The sequence below is a fragment of the Neopsephotus bourkii genome, unplaced genomic scaffold (genome assembly GCF_033783945.1).
Source record: "Neopsephotus bourkii isolate Nb327-2 ecotype Australia unplaced genomic scaffold, CSIRO-AGI_Nbou_v1 NB_1825, whole genome shotgun sequence".
Classification (NCBI taxonomy): domain Eukaryota; kingdom Metazoa; phylum Chordata; class Aves; order Psittaciformes; family Psittacidae; genus Neopsephotus; species Neopsephotus bourkii.
The window spans coordinates 12,822,546-12,838,700 of NW_026902298.1; the positions used below are offsets into that span (position 1 = coordinate 12,822,546).

Sequence of the window (16,155 nt, forward strand, 5' to 3'; positions counted from 1 at the left end):
ATCTCGTGAAACAATAACAAAAGGCAGCCAAAGTAAGAAGCTGTTGTGAAAGCCAATGGAAAATAGTCTGAAAAGATTATCTGAAGTAAAAATGGAGGAACACTGGTAGATGATTAAATAGTTAGGAGATGTTATCTATTTCCTGAGAAACTTTAATTAAAATAACAGGAGAAACTATGGAGTGAAACAAGAGAAAGCACATTCACAGGTGCTGCTACTGTGACCAAAGTCAAAGACTGCTAAAAAGGTCAAAGTATAAGAAATCAGTGAGAGAGCACAGTACATCAGCTGAAGGGCATAAAGCATTGGACCATGGGGAATTTATCATGACAAAATATAGCTTAACTTCTAAATAATTCTGATCCCTATGAAGATGAAATACATGAAGGTCATAAAAGGAATTTGCAAAAATTGCAGTAGTCCTCAAGCTATGAACTTGAACTATGAAATGGCAAGAATGAATTTTGTGGAAAACAAAAGAAGTTAAAATTCAATAAAAGTTACATGAAATAAAAGTTAACCAGTGCCTAAAATAAACATAAGGCTTTGCCCACAAGCTCAGGCTTATAACCAGGAAATGTAATGTCAGAATGTTTTCAATAAGTTGACTAGTTAAAATGCTAATGCTTTTTGCTATAAGGTACAGAAACACCACACCCAAAAGTAGAGGGCTTTTAAGGGCTTTTTTTAACAAGAAGGCTGAACAAATGCATTCTTCTTACCAGTCTACAGGAAGTAGATGATCTTGACTTCTGGGTGGGCGTATTTCAAAACTAAATAGGAATTTAATCACTGTTGCTTCAAGTCATATGTAGGGCACAGGATATTTTACAGGGCTGTTTGTTCTAAACAGGGGAGGGGAGATCTCAGCATCATCAGAATCTGGGCTGAGCCAGCTCCACATTAGTGTTTCAAGCTTTACTGCTAGGCCATTCCTTTTTCACCGGCAAGGAATAACTGTGTCTTCTTACCTCAACCTGTTTTGTTCTTAAAGAATGAACACTCACTGGGTTGGGCCATTTGTTTCTATACCTTTTGCAAAAATAGTACTCAAATTATAGAACTACAGAAAAACTTCAGCAGACATATTTCAGGAGAAATAAAGGAAGGAGTTAAAGGAATTTATGCATGGTGCATAAATGCATTTAGCATTGGTGCTTTCTTAGCCATCTTTAATGACACTGCAGGTCCTTCAGACAGCATTTTGGGACATGTGCTTTTAAAGACTGTCAGAGATGCGTACGTACTTTTTAAGTACAGTGACAGAAACAGGGATAAGTGTGGGCTCTGCAAAGACACATTTACACCAAGCACTGGCTGTGTGCTTGTTCCTGAGTGCCATTGCAACAGGCTAGAGCAGAAGCTATGCGAAGAATGCAACACAAGAACCTCCTACTTTGCATGCAAATGAAGACAAACTGATAAGAGAGTATGGAAGGCTATATCAGGAAGGAAAAAAACAAAACAATCAACCAACAAAACAATAGAACATAACATGTTACCATGAAGAACAATAAGATTCTACCTGGATTAGATAGTGTCAAAGATTATGCAAAGGTTCAAACAACTAATCTCATGTGGAATCACGGTGACAAAGTGGATGGGGATATTTGGTGTCACAGGAAGATGATTTAAATTTAAATTTGAAGAGCTTGGCAAGGTAAAAATAGGGCAGAGAACTTGAACAGCCGTAATATACAGATTAGAAATTTGATTGAATGAGAAGCAAGAAGTATCTTTCACTTTGAGGAGAGCTCTAAGTAGGGGCTGTGTAAGAGAAAAGCCAGTGAGCTGTGCATGGAAACTCTGCATACAAGGAGAAAAATATTACCCTATTGCTTGAGAAATCGGAATCCTGTGAGACAGCAAGATACTGGCTATGTCAGTCAGGGCACATCCAGCATTCAGATATAGAACAAAGACCAGAAGAGAGAGAATGGAAAAAGAAACTCAAGGAATTAACAAGGGAAAGAGCTAGTGATGCGTACCTCAGAGATGCATTCAGTAGGTCTATTTGGTGGCAGAGAACATGCAGCCAGGTAACTCATGGCTGAGTTTCCCTCAGCCTGAGCCTTGTTCCCTGTATCTATTCATTGGGTCAGCATGGTTTATTAGCAAAACTTCTTCTGGTATTAGCCTGCCGCCAAGAACCATGATTACTCCAAATTTGAAGGAATAATGAAAATGCTAGTTTTATCTTCATATTCTTAACATTTTTACTAGTTAGAAAAGGGTTTTCACAGCACTCAAACCAGTCTGCACTCTAAACCTCTTCTCACTTTCTCTCAGTATAACACTCAGATGGTCATGTCACCCAAATCAAAGTCCTTCAGAAAAATCCCAATCTGTTCTAGAAAATATTTTCATCCCCTCCTTAAGGCATCAAAGGAGGAACAAAATGTAGCAAGTATCATCATCATAATTTGAGACACCAATGCTTTTGAAAAGCAAATTATTGACTATAAAGCGAATTTCTGAGATAAATGAACACTTCTCCTTAGAAGAGACGGTTAATGAAAAACTACCTCATGTAGTACTTTTCTGGTGGCCAAATACCAGATATAAAATTCAAGGAACAAAATAACAGAACTGAAGCTCACATTCCTGGTGCCATCAAGGAAAATCATGCAATTCATTGTCTTTTCCCTGTAGTCATAATTTCATTGTATTAATACATTGGACAAGAGCTAATAAACTAGAAAGCTTGTTGCTGCTGCTGATTATAATTTGTGTTATATTAAAAAATTGTTAGTTCAGGGAGTTGGTAATGTAATCAACTATCCATGAGCGACTCCTCTTGCAGTCCTCTCTAGCAAACAGATAACCTGTGTATGCAAAACTTCTGAACTTACCCCTGTAATGACAGTGATAGCCAGACTGAGCAGCATCCTTTAAAAAGTCTTACTGTTACCCCTATCAAAGGTGACCTTACATGACACAGTTCAATCACAGATACTTCTTTTAAGAGGGACAGGGCCCTGATAAAGTCATGGCTTTTTTCTAGTTTTTCAGCAAACCATTAAGGAATGTGCATCACTTCATGTGTATCCCCTACGTAAATCAAAAACTGGGTGAAATTCTCTGGTTTCTGATTTCATGCATACCAGAATATTTTGGTGAGCCTCCCCACCTATGTTAATACTACTAATCTTGAGCTGAGATTATGCTTCTAGTTTCTTGCTCTTTGCATTACTCTATAGATATTTTCAGCACATTCACAGATGGTGAGCCAACAACTATTTTTTAAGGTGATAATTTGCCAAGGAAAAGAACATTTTTCCCCCATTTTTGTAAATAATCCATTATTCTGTATAGGACAGACTAATAAGTAATATCTGGTGATAAATTTCCTAGATTTACTGTAATTATGGGCTACCTTACTGTTTATGATCTTCCTTTAGTATGCTTCATCTTTCCTGTATTTACGTGTAAGGTGCTAGAAGGCAAACTGTGAACCCTAGACTCCCTGAAACACAGAGATTCTCTCCTGATGCTCCTATTCATTTTAAAATGTGAAGGAGTTTCACAAGGTTGTTACATATTCCTGAAAATATAGCAGTGAAGCATATTTGGCTTTGCAATGTAGGTAGGCAACACAACCAAATTCTGTGTGCAGACCTGGGCATGTTTCTCTAAACCCAGTCCAGTGACTATTCAGTTTACCACACAGCTACACAAAATCCTCTCAAACTGAAGCAAGTACTTGAGCAAGTATTTAAGCATTAGCACTAAAGAAAGTTTTGCACTTGTTCTAGGATTCAAAGATCTGCTATAAGCGTGTTATTCTTTACAACACCTCTCTACTAATGATTATCCTCCTGCTGCAGATGGCAAGCTACAGCGTGCAAAACTCAAGGAAATTAATGAGAGCTGCCCAGGAAACCCAATGCCAATAAGAGGCAGAAATTGGCCAGCTTGCACAAGTCTGTAACTTCAAAGCCAATTTTCTGCCAAGCATGATTACAGAGGAGAGAGGACATACTCAAAACCAGGAGCACAGCAATCAAAGTAAGCATTTGTTCTGGAAACTGGAATTAATGATCCAATCCCAAAGGATTAGATTGGATATAAGGAGGAAGTTCTTTACTGTAAGGGTGGTGAGGCACTGGAATGGGCTCTCCAGGAAAGTTGTGAATGCTCCATCCCTGGTGTTGTTCAAGGCCAGGTTGGACAGAGCCTTGAGTGACATGGTTTAGTGTGAGGTGTCCCTGCCCATGGCAGGGGGGCTGGAACTAGATGAGCTTAAGGTCCTTTCCAACCCTAACTATTTTATGATTCTATGATTGCTGGGTGCCACGCTCTGACTTTCCAACACTGGCAACATTCTCCATTCATGCTGGGCTAAAACTCCATTTAAGTTAATAAAGGCAGATAGCATTAGAAGAAAGCCAAAATCAGTCCCACTTTAACAATAAATTGAAAACATTTTCGCTAAGGAATTTCTCTATGGAATAAAACCATAAAAGTAACACTTTATGTAAATAGATAAAGGAATGGCATAAAAAAAATTATGGAATGCTGATGTTTCACCTAAAGAAAATTTTCTTTCATGAAATGTTTTTATTTCTAAATACACATACAAATCTTTAATAACCGTATTTGGGAGGGAAATAAAAAGAGTTCCTACCCTTCTTAATGAAACATTGGTTTAGTCCCACCTATATTTAGTTTGATGAAGTTGGTACCTTAGCATCAACGTTGCTTGGGGCTATGTAGTGCATCATCCATTTTCTTTCTTCCTTTCCCAAGGGGCTCGGTTTGCTGCTTGAATGCTGTAGAGGGAAGGAGAACAAGGGATGAAAAAGAGAGCAAAGACCAATTTTTCTACTTATTTCAATTCCTCAGTGTAGAATTACAATGTGGAATGGACGATTCACACCTCCTCATTGTTTGTGGTGGGTAAAATGAATGTGCCAGGAAAGTGGCAGCTGTTTGTGTGCTACATGGAAAGATACTGACTCCAGGTTCTTGTAGATGCAAATAGCAAAGAAAACAGAATGACAATTTTTCTTGATATTTATGTTAAACAGGTAACAGTGGATTTGACCTATTTATAGGCTGGGGACAAATCTGAGTCAAATACCCAGAGACTCCTGCCAGGCTTGTTCTGTTTTCCACTTACCTGAGGAAGGACAGAGTTTGATGCCATCGTGGTTGCTTCTGCATTAAAAGCAGGTGCTGCGAATGGCACCTGAGTATCAGGCTCCACAGTAGCCAGTGCCTCCTAAAAGAAATTTACAGCCTTGAAGAGTGTCAGAAGCTGCTGAGCAGGTGCTTTATTGCATTGAGTCAGAGCTCCACCCCTCCATGATTTCTGAAGCAGGAAACTTTCCCACCCACATTACTTGTACAAAGAGCACGTCTGTTGTAAGGTGTGAACCGTCCTATCTGCAGGTCTTGTGGCTGAGCGGAGTGTGCTAAGAGAGAGACCAAATCATTCCCACCTGGGGCTTCATGAAAATGTAGTAACAGCCATAACCTGACTGATGATCTGATAGAGATTGCCTGTGAGAAGTAACCTTACAGAGATAATCTAAAAATGACAATAACAATAGCCTAAAAGCTACCTGTTGTCTCCATACAAAGATCTTGATTCCACACGCTATTGCCTGCATACTAAAAAATGAAATAAAAACCATGGGGATGATCAATAGAAGGAAGACATTTATTTATGAAGATATTAAGAATTCTTGTGAAGGAATATTCTTCTCTGAAAAGTGCTGTTCATCATGATTTGTGCATATGTGTTTGTTTTTATTGTGGTGTTCTGCTTCAAAAGAAATGAAAGAAGGGAGAAATTTGATAAGCAACATTTCTGTGCTCCTTAGAACACAGTGTATCACTTTTCCATTTGAAATGTTTTACTTATTTCTGGGATTTATGTTTAATACATTATGCATCTTAATAAACTCAAATGACATTCAAACATTTCACTTTGAAAAATTATGAAATATTTAAACAAACTAATTTCACATTTTAAGGATTTTAATTTTTCATTCCTCCCCAACTCAAAAGTGACATTTTCTGATGCAAAAAACATTCAGATTTCTGAGCAATCTTATTCAAATCACCAGCCAGCTGGGCATTACTAATAGATTAATGAAATTTAATGGACTGATCCTGTACATTTTATGACTTTTTCATCTAATGAGGATCTGCATATATTCAGCACACATCTAGGAAGCTCAGTGATTAAATTTTGTAATGCATTATGCAAGCAGTGTTAGGCACACATACATTTGTCTTGAAAGTCCTCCCAAATGATTAAAAGTGGTGCTTATGAAAGGACTTCTGATTAATAGGATGACAAAGCATGATGCTTCCTATTAGAGACCTGCATAAGTATGAAATCACAGCCACTCTACCTGTAGCAATGGGTGTTGTATGAGGACCTTGACTGACAGAAACTAGGCACAAATCTGATCACTTCTAGCCGTCTCATTACATACTTTTCTTATGTACACAAAAGAATCAATATGAAAAGCTGGTGTTACAAGGAAGACAGGTCTTTACATACACTTTTCCATCTCTGCAAAAGTTTGATTTGAACGTTTGTTATGAACCTCCTTTCCCACTTTGATCTTATCAAAACTTTTTGATGGAACAGGAACTGTTTGACTGAAACCAGAATTAGATAAAACTACAGCAATAGGAAAAGGATAGTCACAAACCTCTCCCACACTTTGGCCAATGCTTTGCTTGATATGAGCACTCGCACTTCTGTAAAAATGGTGACCAGAAACAGTTTAGGGAAAAGTAACTGTAAAGACAAAACCACAGACATTTTCTATTTCTTCTGCTGCAGCCTATTGGTATCCTTGATTGAAGTGCCTAGAAGAGGTGTAATACCACAACAGGAGAATGAGAACGCTAGCTACAATTTCTTTGTAATTGAGCCCCACAAAGAGTATCAGCTCCAGGTCTTGTTTCTGTGATGTATGGAAGCTAATGGGTGTGAGGTTTTTGCCTGCAAGCCGGTTTTCATTTACCCTTGTTATATTGCACTTTTGGTTTTAAGACAAAAGGAAATGAGGTGGGGGAAGAAGTCTCCAGATCCCTTACGAAAGTGACTAAGAGGTGCTTGTTGCCTAACAACTAACTTCTTTCCTGACTCAAGCCTTCCTGATATGAAATACCTGTTCTTTAAGCTCAAGTCAGAGGCAGCCAAAGGTAAACTTTGATTGAAAGCTAACACTAGTACCAAATTTCCTAAATTAGTTCAAATTGCTTTTTTGTAATGAAGCACTATTCCTTTCGAAGCAAACATGGCATTTTCACAAGGCATGCACTTGGGTAGGCTTTACTTCACCTAAATTAAGCCATCTAAAAGTTAGACTTCTAGTTGAAGCCAGTTGCCTGTGTTCCCTGTTACTGAATGGAGGAAAAAGTAAGGGTGGCAACTGCAGGTAGTGACTAAGCCCCTCTATATTGGATTCTTCTGGAGAAGCCTAAATGTCCAGGTCATACTTGACACCTGAGTTCTGAATGGCTGAAGGTATGTGAGGTGAATCCCACCCTGAGCAATCAGTATATCCTCTTTAATCACTTGTTTCCAAAGTTTCTTATGCTGAGGGAACCTGATATTGAGGAACTTCGTTGTGTTGTTAACACGTGATTCACCCTGTTGCAATGTGAAGCTGAAAAGCACCCTTGGGCAAAATCTCTATTAGCATATAAATGAAAAATCCTCTCATGAATTCATTCAAATGAAACAACAAAGAAGAGGTTTGGGGATAACCAAGGTGGAAAAGCATGCAAAATGCAATGCTGCAAGTACCAGAATGAGTACAAACTTCCTACCATATTTCAGTTTGTGATCATGAATGGGACCACTTGACTTGGGACTGTTGTTTGTTAAGTACAGGCTGTGCAGTGTGCAGTAATAGCTCATGCCCAGTCATATTAAAGGAGAAATACGGAGTTGGGTTTTCTGTGAAATTCCAGGCTGCAATCTGTGGAAGTTCAGCAGCTGGTTCATAAGCATCCAAGATATGTCTAGGACAAATGGGGAATGTCAGAGAGAAGAACAGATAGGAGAAGACTTCTACAACTGTCCGAAGGCAATGCACTCCTGACTCGTGGGACAGAGACCCAGGAAATGATACATTTAGTGCAACTCAAGGGACAGAAAAACTATGCTGGAACACTTTTAGATACCAACACTTATGGAAATGTTGGGGTCTGTCTGTAAACTGGTGAGTTACCAAAGAGATGATCACCCAAAGTTGCTTTGCCTTGAGCTGTTCATCATTTGAGGCATTTTTCTGTGATATTGTTTTGGTTTTCCTGACTTATCTGATGGTGTGTAAGACTACAATTAACATGATCTGAAAGCACAACCAGTGATTGAACTAGGCCAATCTTAACATTAATGCTCAAAGACATGGGTTAGATCGTAGTTGATTATTCAAAGATTTCTTAAAAAGGCAGATAAGGACAAATGAAAGATCAGATAGACTGTGTGTTTTCTTTTGACTTTTCTCAATTTCAAAGATTTTCTCAATCGTTCTTGAAGATAACCCTCTTCAGCCTCTTTCCCATCCTTTCTAGCTCTTCTGAAGCATACAGAGTCTCATTTATGTCTCATCTCTGTATCACAGGCTTTTTCATATCATGCCCTAGCAATGCCCTCAGCTCCTCTTGCTTCAGCACATCTTGCCTTCAGATTTCCCAGACCACCTTTCTGAACATTGGAGAAATGGAGGATACAGATTCCACCAAAGCCTTTCTGATTTACTTCTGGTCAGTACCTTTACTAGAAACAGCCATCTCTACTCCCCAGGGATACAAGAAGATGCAGCTAGTGTGACTCATAGCAGTAGGATGCTTCAGGAACCTTAAAAATAATAATATATGGCGCCCTATCTGAATAAAAGCAAAAATGTTCAAGTTGATGTCAGAAATTGAGAGGTCATAGCAACCTCCACTGCAGCAATGCCAAATATTAACAAGAATCAAGCTTTAGCATTGCAATGGCTGTGCAACTTCACCTGTGCAACTTCGCCTGTGCAACTTCATTGCTGCTGGTGACACCTATGCCCTTTATTTTAATAAGATAAATACATTGACTTTCATAAGAAATGTATATATGTATTTATCTGTAATTCAAATATAAACACATTAGGACATAAAAAGTGAAATGGCTCGAGAAAATTTGGACAACGAAGTTAGATAAGCCGAAAAGGAGATGTTCCTGTCCACCAGGAATGTTATATTGCTTTTAGGAAGGCTCTGTATGCTCTTCCCCATGACAAATATGGAGTATAGAAACTTGTCGTTACCTCTATACTAACACTACCCAAACCCAGAGTAAACGTAAATTCAGAAAATATTTCAGAAGCAGTTCAAGAGGTTATCAACATCCCAGATAAATACTGACAATAGCCCAAGTTTGCAAGGTTATTTGGTCTGGTTATTCTTACATAAAACATAATCTTGGTTCTGATTCTTCTGACTCACTGGAGACCTGTGCTTGTGCATAAGTGCAATACCATCTTATTACTGAGCATATATAAAGTCCTTAAATTAGTCTTTCTTTGTGAAAGGCATGCCCTGCATAGGATCCTAGTTATTACCAACATCACTGTAGTCTTCCATCAAACACTCAAAAACACTGGGATTACAACACCAACTTATCCTGTAATAACTATTTCCATCTGTAGAAAGTTAACGGTATCTTGGAATCTGAATAAAACCAGCAAGGGCTGGTGGGATATGTCTTTGAGTTCCCTTTTCTTGTTTGACATATGGGACGTGATATGCTATTGTCAAGTTTGAATTCCCAGTGTTCATTGCAGTTAGCTCCAAGGGATAAAGTACCTTACAAGAATCTCATCCATGCATGAAACTGTTGGTCACCAAAGTGCATTTGCTGACTATTAGAGAGAGAAACATGTCTTCCTGAGAGTCCCAGGCAGGATCAGGGGACCCCAATGTAGGTGACAGGTTTGCTATTGATTCTGGCAGGTCCTCAAAGCCTTCCCCATTGCTAAGCAGGATCCCTTTTACTTCCTCAGTGCAAAGGCAAGCAAGTCACCTTTCTGCACTCATTGTCTTTTCAGCCAAGAGTGCCATAGCCAGTGTTTCAGCACACATCAACAGACAGGTTTTCTCAACACGGCTCAGGTTTTGGTACAATGAAATTCCTGACTTATCTGACATTTTCTGTGTTACAGAAGAGGACAGGACAGTCCATTGTGAGACCAGAGCCCACATCTGATAAACACTGTAAGAGAATGAAGGCTCTCTCTCTCCTGATTAACTGTGAAGGACAGCAACAGTCAAGAGATTTGCCCTAAAAGATGCAGCTCTCTTCTCATCCACAGCCCAGCGCATGTGGTTGCCTCCAGTGTGAGAGTCCTGGTGAGAAAACACAAGCTATGGGAAAGGAACATCCTCAGGGAAGGCTTACCCAACCAAGGAAAGGCTGCCAGGCACTGTGGGCATTTCCCGTCCTACTTTTAGGCTGAAGAGGAAGCATAGGGTTAGGTGATGCACTCACTCCAGCTAATCTTGCAGTGCTGAAATTCTTGGTGCCTCTTACTTGTGTGAGGAAGGCCTGGCTGTTGCAGGAGCTCTTGCATCCAGTATCTCTTCACATGTGCAGAAGCCATGTTCTCATTGCCATGTTAATTTAAAGCTTTGTGACACATTGTGCAATCTGAAGAGGTGTGTATGGCAGTGTATCCTGACCTACATACAGAATGTTGTCACTGGAAGAATGGAGTGATAGCCTTTACAGGGCATCTGTTAGGTCATGTAAGCAGTGCTTCACAAACTGTTGGGAGCCACACAGACACCCCATTAACCTGCATTTTCTGCTATCTGTGGCTGAGCTATCATCCATGCCTCATACCAGCTGCTCATGGGATGTGCTCACAGTGATACTACATGAATGACCCCACATGGCTGCTAACAAAACAAAGCATTTCTCAGGGAATCCCGAAAGGCTTCGAAGTTGTCCGGGAAGCCAAGTGTGGGAGGATTTGGGGCTGGTAGGCAAAAAGAGTCTATCTTTCCACATGTTCCTGCTGAACAAAATACAAACCTGTGCAGGAATCTAGTGTGGCCGCTTACTCACAAATGGCTGATCACAAAGATTAAGCCAAGCTAACAACTCCATGTGGAAGGACTTTAAAGAAGCAATTGCAAAACATCTGAAGGAAGTGTTTCAGAAATGCGTAAGGAAAGACATTCTCCAGGAGATCGAGATGGGCAACTATGCAAGTACATCCTATTACATACTCATTGCAACATGATCCTGTGTTAAAACTTTCAGACATCAAAGACAAGCGTGACTGTTAGGTCAGGTTAAGAAAACACAGATTAAAGAAAGATTTGTAGTGGCAAACGTTGCTGAATATCCATTATAATAAATATAAGGCAGCCACATGTTACTACAGCATGTGGAAACCTGTCTAAACAGCTATTGCATGCTACCTTCACATGGTTTCAATATTTTGACTCTATGTGGTGTAATGACTGAAATCTACTTCATTAGATCACATCATACAGATATGACGTGAAAGGAAAATTAGCTATTCCCTGTATTTCCACAAGTCTAAGACAATGATAAGGTCAGTCTAGCCATTGGTAAAAAAATGCTGTGATTGACAAAGAGAAATTCCTATTGCTTTGGAGGCCTAGTATTGCAGCTTCATGCTAAAAAACAGTGGGAAATGTCAGGGGGGGCTAAAAGATGTCTCTGGACACATAACTGCCTGTTCTGCTGCAGCTGAGGAAACCTCAGTGGTATGATACCAGATATCCCAATTGCATAATTTTGGCTGAAAACCAAAGATATCACCTCTTTTACTTACAAAATATAAAAAAAAAATACTATGTTCAAGGGTGACAGCAGGAAACATATATATACATATATATAAATATGTGCAAATATGAAGAAAATATGTGTGAAGAGAAAGCAAAATCCTATAAAAGGTCTATACTTACTGCTTCACAGAGATAGCAAAATAATTACTAATGATGCAGTGAAAGCGAGGATGCTAATAAAACACTTGTGTTCTGTGTTGGGAAAGAAGAAACATGTTTCATGGTTGCATTTTGTGAATTGCTTTACAACACATATTAAGACAGAATCAAGATCATTCTTATCAGTTAGTTCCAAAAAGCATAGTCTAGGAGGATTCTTGACTGTCTATGGTTCAGCTATTTAATTCTTGGGATACTATTGAACTGCAGAGTACTGAAAGACAGTGAATATTGTGCCAGTTTTCAGAAGTAGCAAGAGTGATGTGACAAGGTGCCAGTAGATTGTTTACCTTAGCTATCATTGCAATAGTGGGCATAAATAATTAAAAATCCATTATCATATATTACCACTCTTGGTTCTCGATATTCCTCAAAATGTGGGCTGGTAGTCATACACACTAAATGCTCCATCATCCCTTAAGGGGTTGATTGCAATACCTATTTTAAGTCAAGAGTTAGTTTCAAGTTGCATACATTCTTCTCATTAATATTTTGTATACTTTGTACAGCATTTGTTAACATACATATGTTTATATTAAATACAAGTTTCAGCATATGAAGCAATTATGCACTGAAAATTGCACTCTACCTCACAAGGGAGTGTTTTCCCTCAAAATGATTGATGCTGTCTAATTAGTTAGGCTTAGAACAGTCATTAACTAATACAGTTTGCTGTCTGGACAGCAGATAATTCCACCCAGCCAAATCATGTGTGCGTGTAAGTGTGTGTGTAAAAACTCAAGGGAGATTTGGAGTAAAAATGATGGCTGAAACCCTTTCCATGAAGGCAAAACTAAGGGGCCTACATGACTTGCTTATGAGCTGAATGTTTAGCCATATGGTTTGGTAAACAGCTTAAGAACCCTATAGCCAGGAAAAAAACAGGGCAGGAAAAAGGGACAGGAAAACTTACAGGAGCTGATCTTAATAAAGGTAGATAAAATTCTGATTTTTTCCTTTTTTTTTTTAATTTCTATTAAGCTTTGCAAAACTCATATTTGGATTATACACAGAAATTCTTCTTTAATTTCCTCATTTTAAGGATGCCCTGGAGGTAATACTGGGGTGCTGCCAAAACTGAAGTGTGCTCTTCCTTTGGATGCATTGATCTTGCAAACCAGGGTACTAGAGCTGCCTTTCAGAGAGCAGAGTGCAGTAAAGCTGTAAAGGATCCCAAAGCAATTATAGGGTGTTCCACAAGTAAGATGCATGGGATAGTAAACTGACAATGCAAGATGACTGAACAGAAAAAAAGTCTTTCTGGGGTTAGCATTAGCCAGAAGTTCCCTTTAAAGTGCTGATCAGTTTTGGTAAGCCCTAAGCTACCTTCTGGAAGCCAAGTGTAAAATAAATAGTGGGTTTTTTAATAAGAAGAAACTGGTTTTGTTCTATCCTGCAGCTGAAGATTTTTTTTACTTGTAGTCTGCTGTGAAAAGATAGTAAGATTTTTTAATGCAAGGATTGAGAAAAAGTGTATGTTACTTAGGCGAAGAACTTGTTAGCTAACTAAGTTCAGAATTAGTCCTCAGGGGAAAACATCACTGAAAAATGTTTTCTTATGAGGAATATTTAAGACTTTACCAGTCTGAATCTCTATTTAACATTTTCATGAGTGATTTGGAAATAAACACAGCATCCTGACTGGCTAGATCTGCAGTAGAACAAAGATAGATGGAATGCTGAGTAATACTGAGGATAGGGCAATCATATTGCAGAATGATTTGACCTGCTTGATAGACTGGTCTGATTAACTACAGATAATTCTAACGTGCTGAGGCATGAAGTTATGATTAAAGGCATGACAAATGTATGTTGCGAATTACTACCCCTTACAAAAGGGAAGACTAGTGTCAAAAACACTAAGTCATGAGCTCACGGAGGACAAACAACTCAGCAGAAGTCGGTAATGGCAAATGAGGACAATGGATTCTGTATATAGAAAATGGGATGTCATTTATATGTAAGAACAGAAAAACAACAAATCAATGTTCATTTCAGTGTATAGCTATAGTAGGAAGGGTACTGGAGTCTGCATTTGATAAAGGAACAATAAAGAGTTGGAGAGAGTGCAAGAACAGAGATACAGCTCCCTATAGCAAATAAAGGTTGGGTTTGGTTTTCTTTCGTTTATAATGAGAACTTGGAGGACCGAATATACTGGTTTGGCAAAAAGAAGACTGTGATGTAACCTTGGTATATTTTTTAAAAACGATCCTAGTGAAGAAACAGTTATTATGCAATGGCTTTTAAAGTACTAGGAAAAGATTTAACAAGAACTAATGTCTGGGCTCTGGCCAAACTGAGGCTGGAAACAAAGTGCATACTTATTGCTGGAAGATGATCACCCACTAGAACATATTTCCATGAAATGTGGTGATTTCACCATTCCTGAAGTCCTTAAAGAACAGGTCTGACATCTAACAAGTCTAACAAGATACTGGTGGTCGTTTGTGAAGAAATAAGAAGAATAATTAGTACAAATACAAAGCTGCATTCGCTGTTTTGTTCTTTCACAGCCTAATAGGAGCTAAACAGAGCTAACCAGTTCAAGAGCTGTGTACACTTACAGGGTTGACTTGTTAAATGAATTCAAGCTGGTAGGACCAGCAAGCAGCAATGGAAAAACCATGCCCCAGAAAACTGTCCCTCAGTGTTTTCCTAAAGGCTTATCATTATGTACTTGCAAATAAGGACTGCAAAGGCAAAAGATGCAAACACCTAAATATTCCTCCAGGCTTAGCTCCAGCCTCCAATACAAAGTTGATCTCTATAGCTCCTGTTCCCCTTATTCAACGTATTCAGTTGCCTTTCTCACCTCTCCCAAGACCTTCCAGTCTTTACTGCAGCCTACTGCTGCTCCTTGCTAAACTTCTCAGTTTGGTTTGGTTTTGCATTTGAAAGATATAAAAAGCCTCCTTCAGGCTTACTGAATCTTGAGTTAAGCCTGACTGAGCAAAACCATGCTCTAGAAAATGTTAAAAATGAGATGTTATGCAGATCATCACAGTCATTTAAAAGACCCATTTGGTGGTATCCTAGAAGAAAAAGCAAACACAAAACCACATGGGAGATATGCAGCTCCCCCGTGATGTGTGAACAACTGAGGCTGGAAGAACTAGTGATACACTGTAAGGAAATCTGACCTGTTCTAGCTATAAGAACCATCCTTTTAGAGGTTCACGCTGACTGTTCAAAGTGAACTGATTCAAAGTGAACTGAGAAAACCCACCCAGGCTGACTACAAGAAGACTAACTCAGATTTTCATTCTGGATTAATTCCAAGTGAAGGAGAGATGAGAGCCAGAAGCTGTCCATAATCCACACACAAAAAAACCCAACAAACTAACCTGGACAAACCACACTGTTAAAGCTACAACTTCTCAGTGGCACAGAAATAAAAGTTGACTATATCAGGAGAGCTCCCTTACAGGAACAAGGCAGGCATTGCATAGACACCCCTTCCAGCCGCTGACACTCCTTCTTCACAGCATTTTGAAATAAGGAGCTGCACAAAGCACTTTTGCCCTTGGCTGGCATGTCATTACAGAAACACTGTGTTCTGATCCCTCTACCAGGCTCTGATGAGGCTATTTAAAGCTTCAGAGTGACATGACTCAGCTAAGCACACTGTGAATACCTTTAGCTACTCATTTGGAAAACAGATAAAATCTCTATTTGAGCCTTGAAATATGGCTGAAAGCCAGAGAGGCCACCCCAGCAGCACCCTTCCCTGCTACCAAAACCTCACCATGTAAACCCAATGCAGAATCCTGTACACCATGCACAAGTATAAACCGGGAGAGGAGTGGCTGGGGAGCAGACCTGCAGACAGGGATGTGGGGGTGCCAGTCAGCATCAGCCTCAGAAGGGGTCAGCAGTCTGCCCTGGCAGCCAGGAGAACAAACTGCACCCTTTGGTGTGTCAAACACAACACAACCAGCTGGTCAAGAGAGGGGATTATCCGCTGTATGCAGTGTTGGTGCAGCCTCACCTGCAGTACTGTGTGCAGTCCTGGCACCCTCAGTATAAAAAGGACGTGAGGGTCCTTGAATGTGTCCGGAGGAAGGCAGCAAATCTGGTGAATGGGCTGGAAAGGATGTCCTGTGAGGAGCAGCTGAGGACTTCGGGTTTGTCTAGTTTGGAGAGAAGGAGGCTGAGGGACAA

At 39.5% G+C, this 16,155-nt stretch overlaps 1 protein-coding gene across 1 annotated transcript in view; it reads right to left on the bottom strand.

Annotated features, from left to right (window-relative positions):
- The window catches only part of LOC133207049 (cytosolic phospholipase A2 epsilon-like), a 41,085-nt gene extending 28,683 nt beyond the window's left edge, over window positions 1–12,402 (bottom strand). The window contains exons 1-3 of the mRNA XM_061343582.1: window positions 12,340–12,402; window positions 5,123–5,224; window positions 4,686–4,772 (exon numbers count right to left, since the gene is read on the bottom strand). Coding sequence (XP_061199566.1) covers window positions 4,686–4,772; window positions 5,123–5,224; window positions 12,340–12,402 — 252 coding nt within the window. The remainder of the gene's footprint in view (window positions 1–4,685; window positions 4,773–5,122; window positions 5,225–12,339) is intronic.
- Window positions 12,403–16,155: the final 3,753 nt, after the last annotated feature.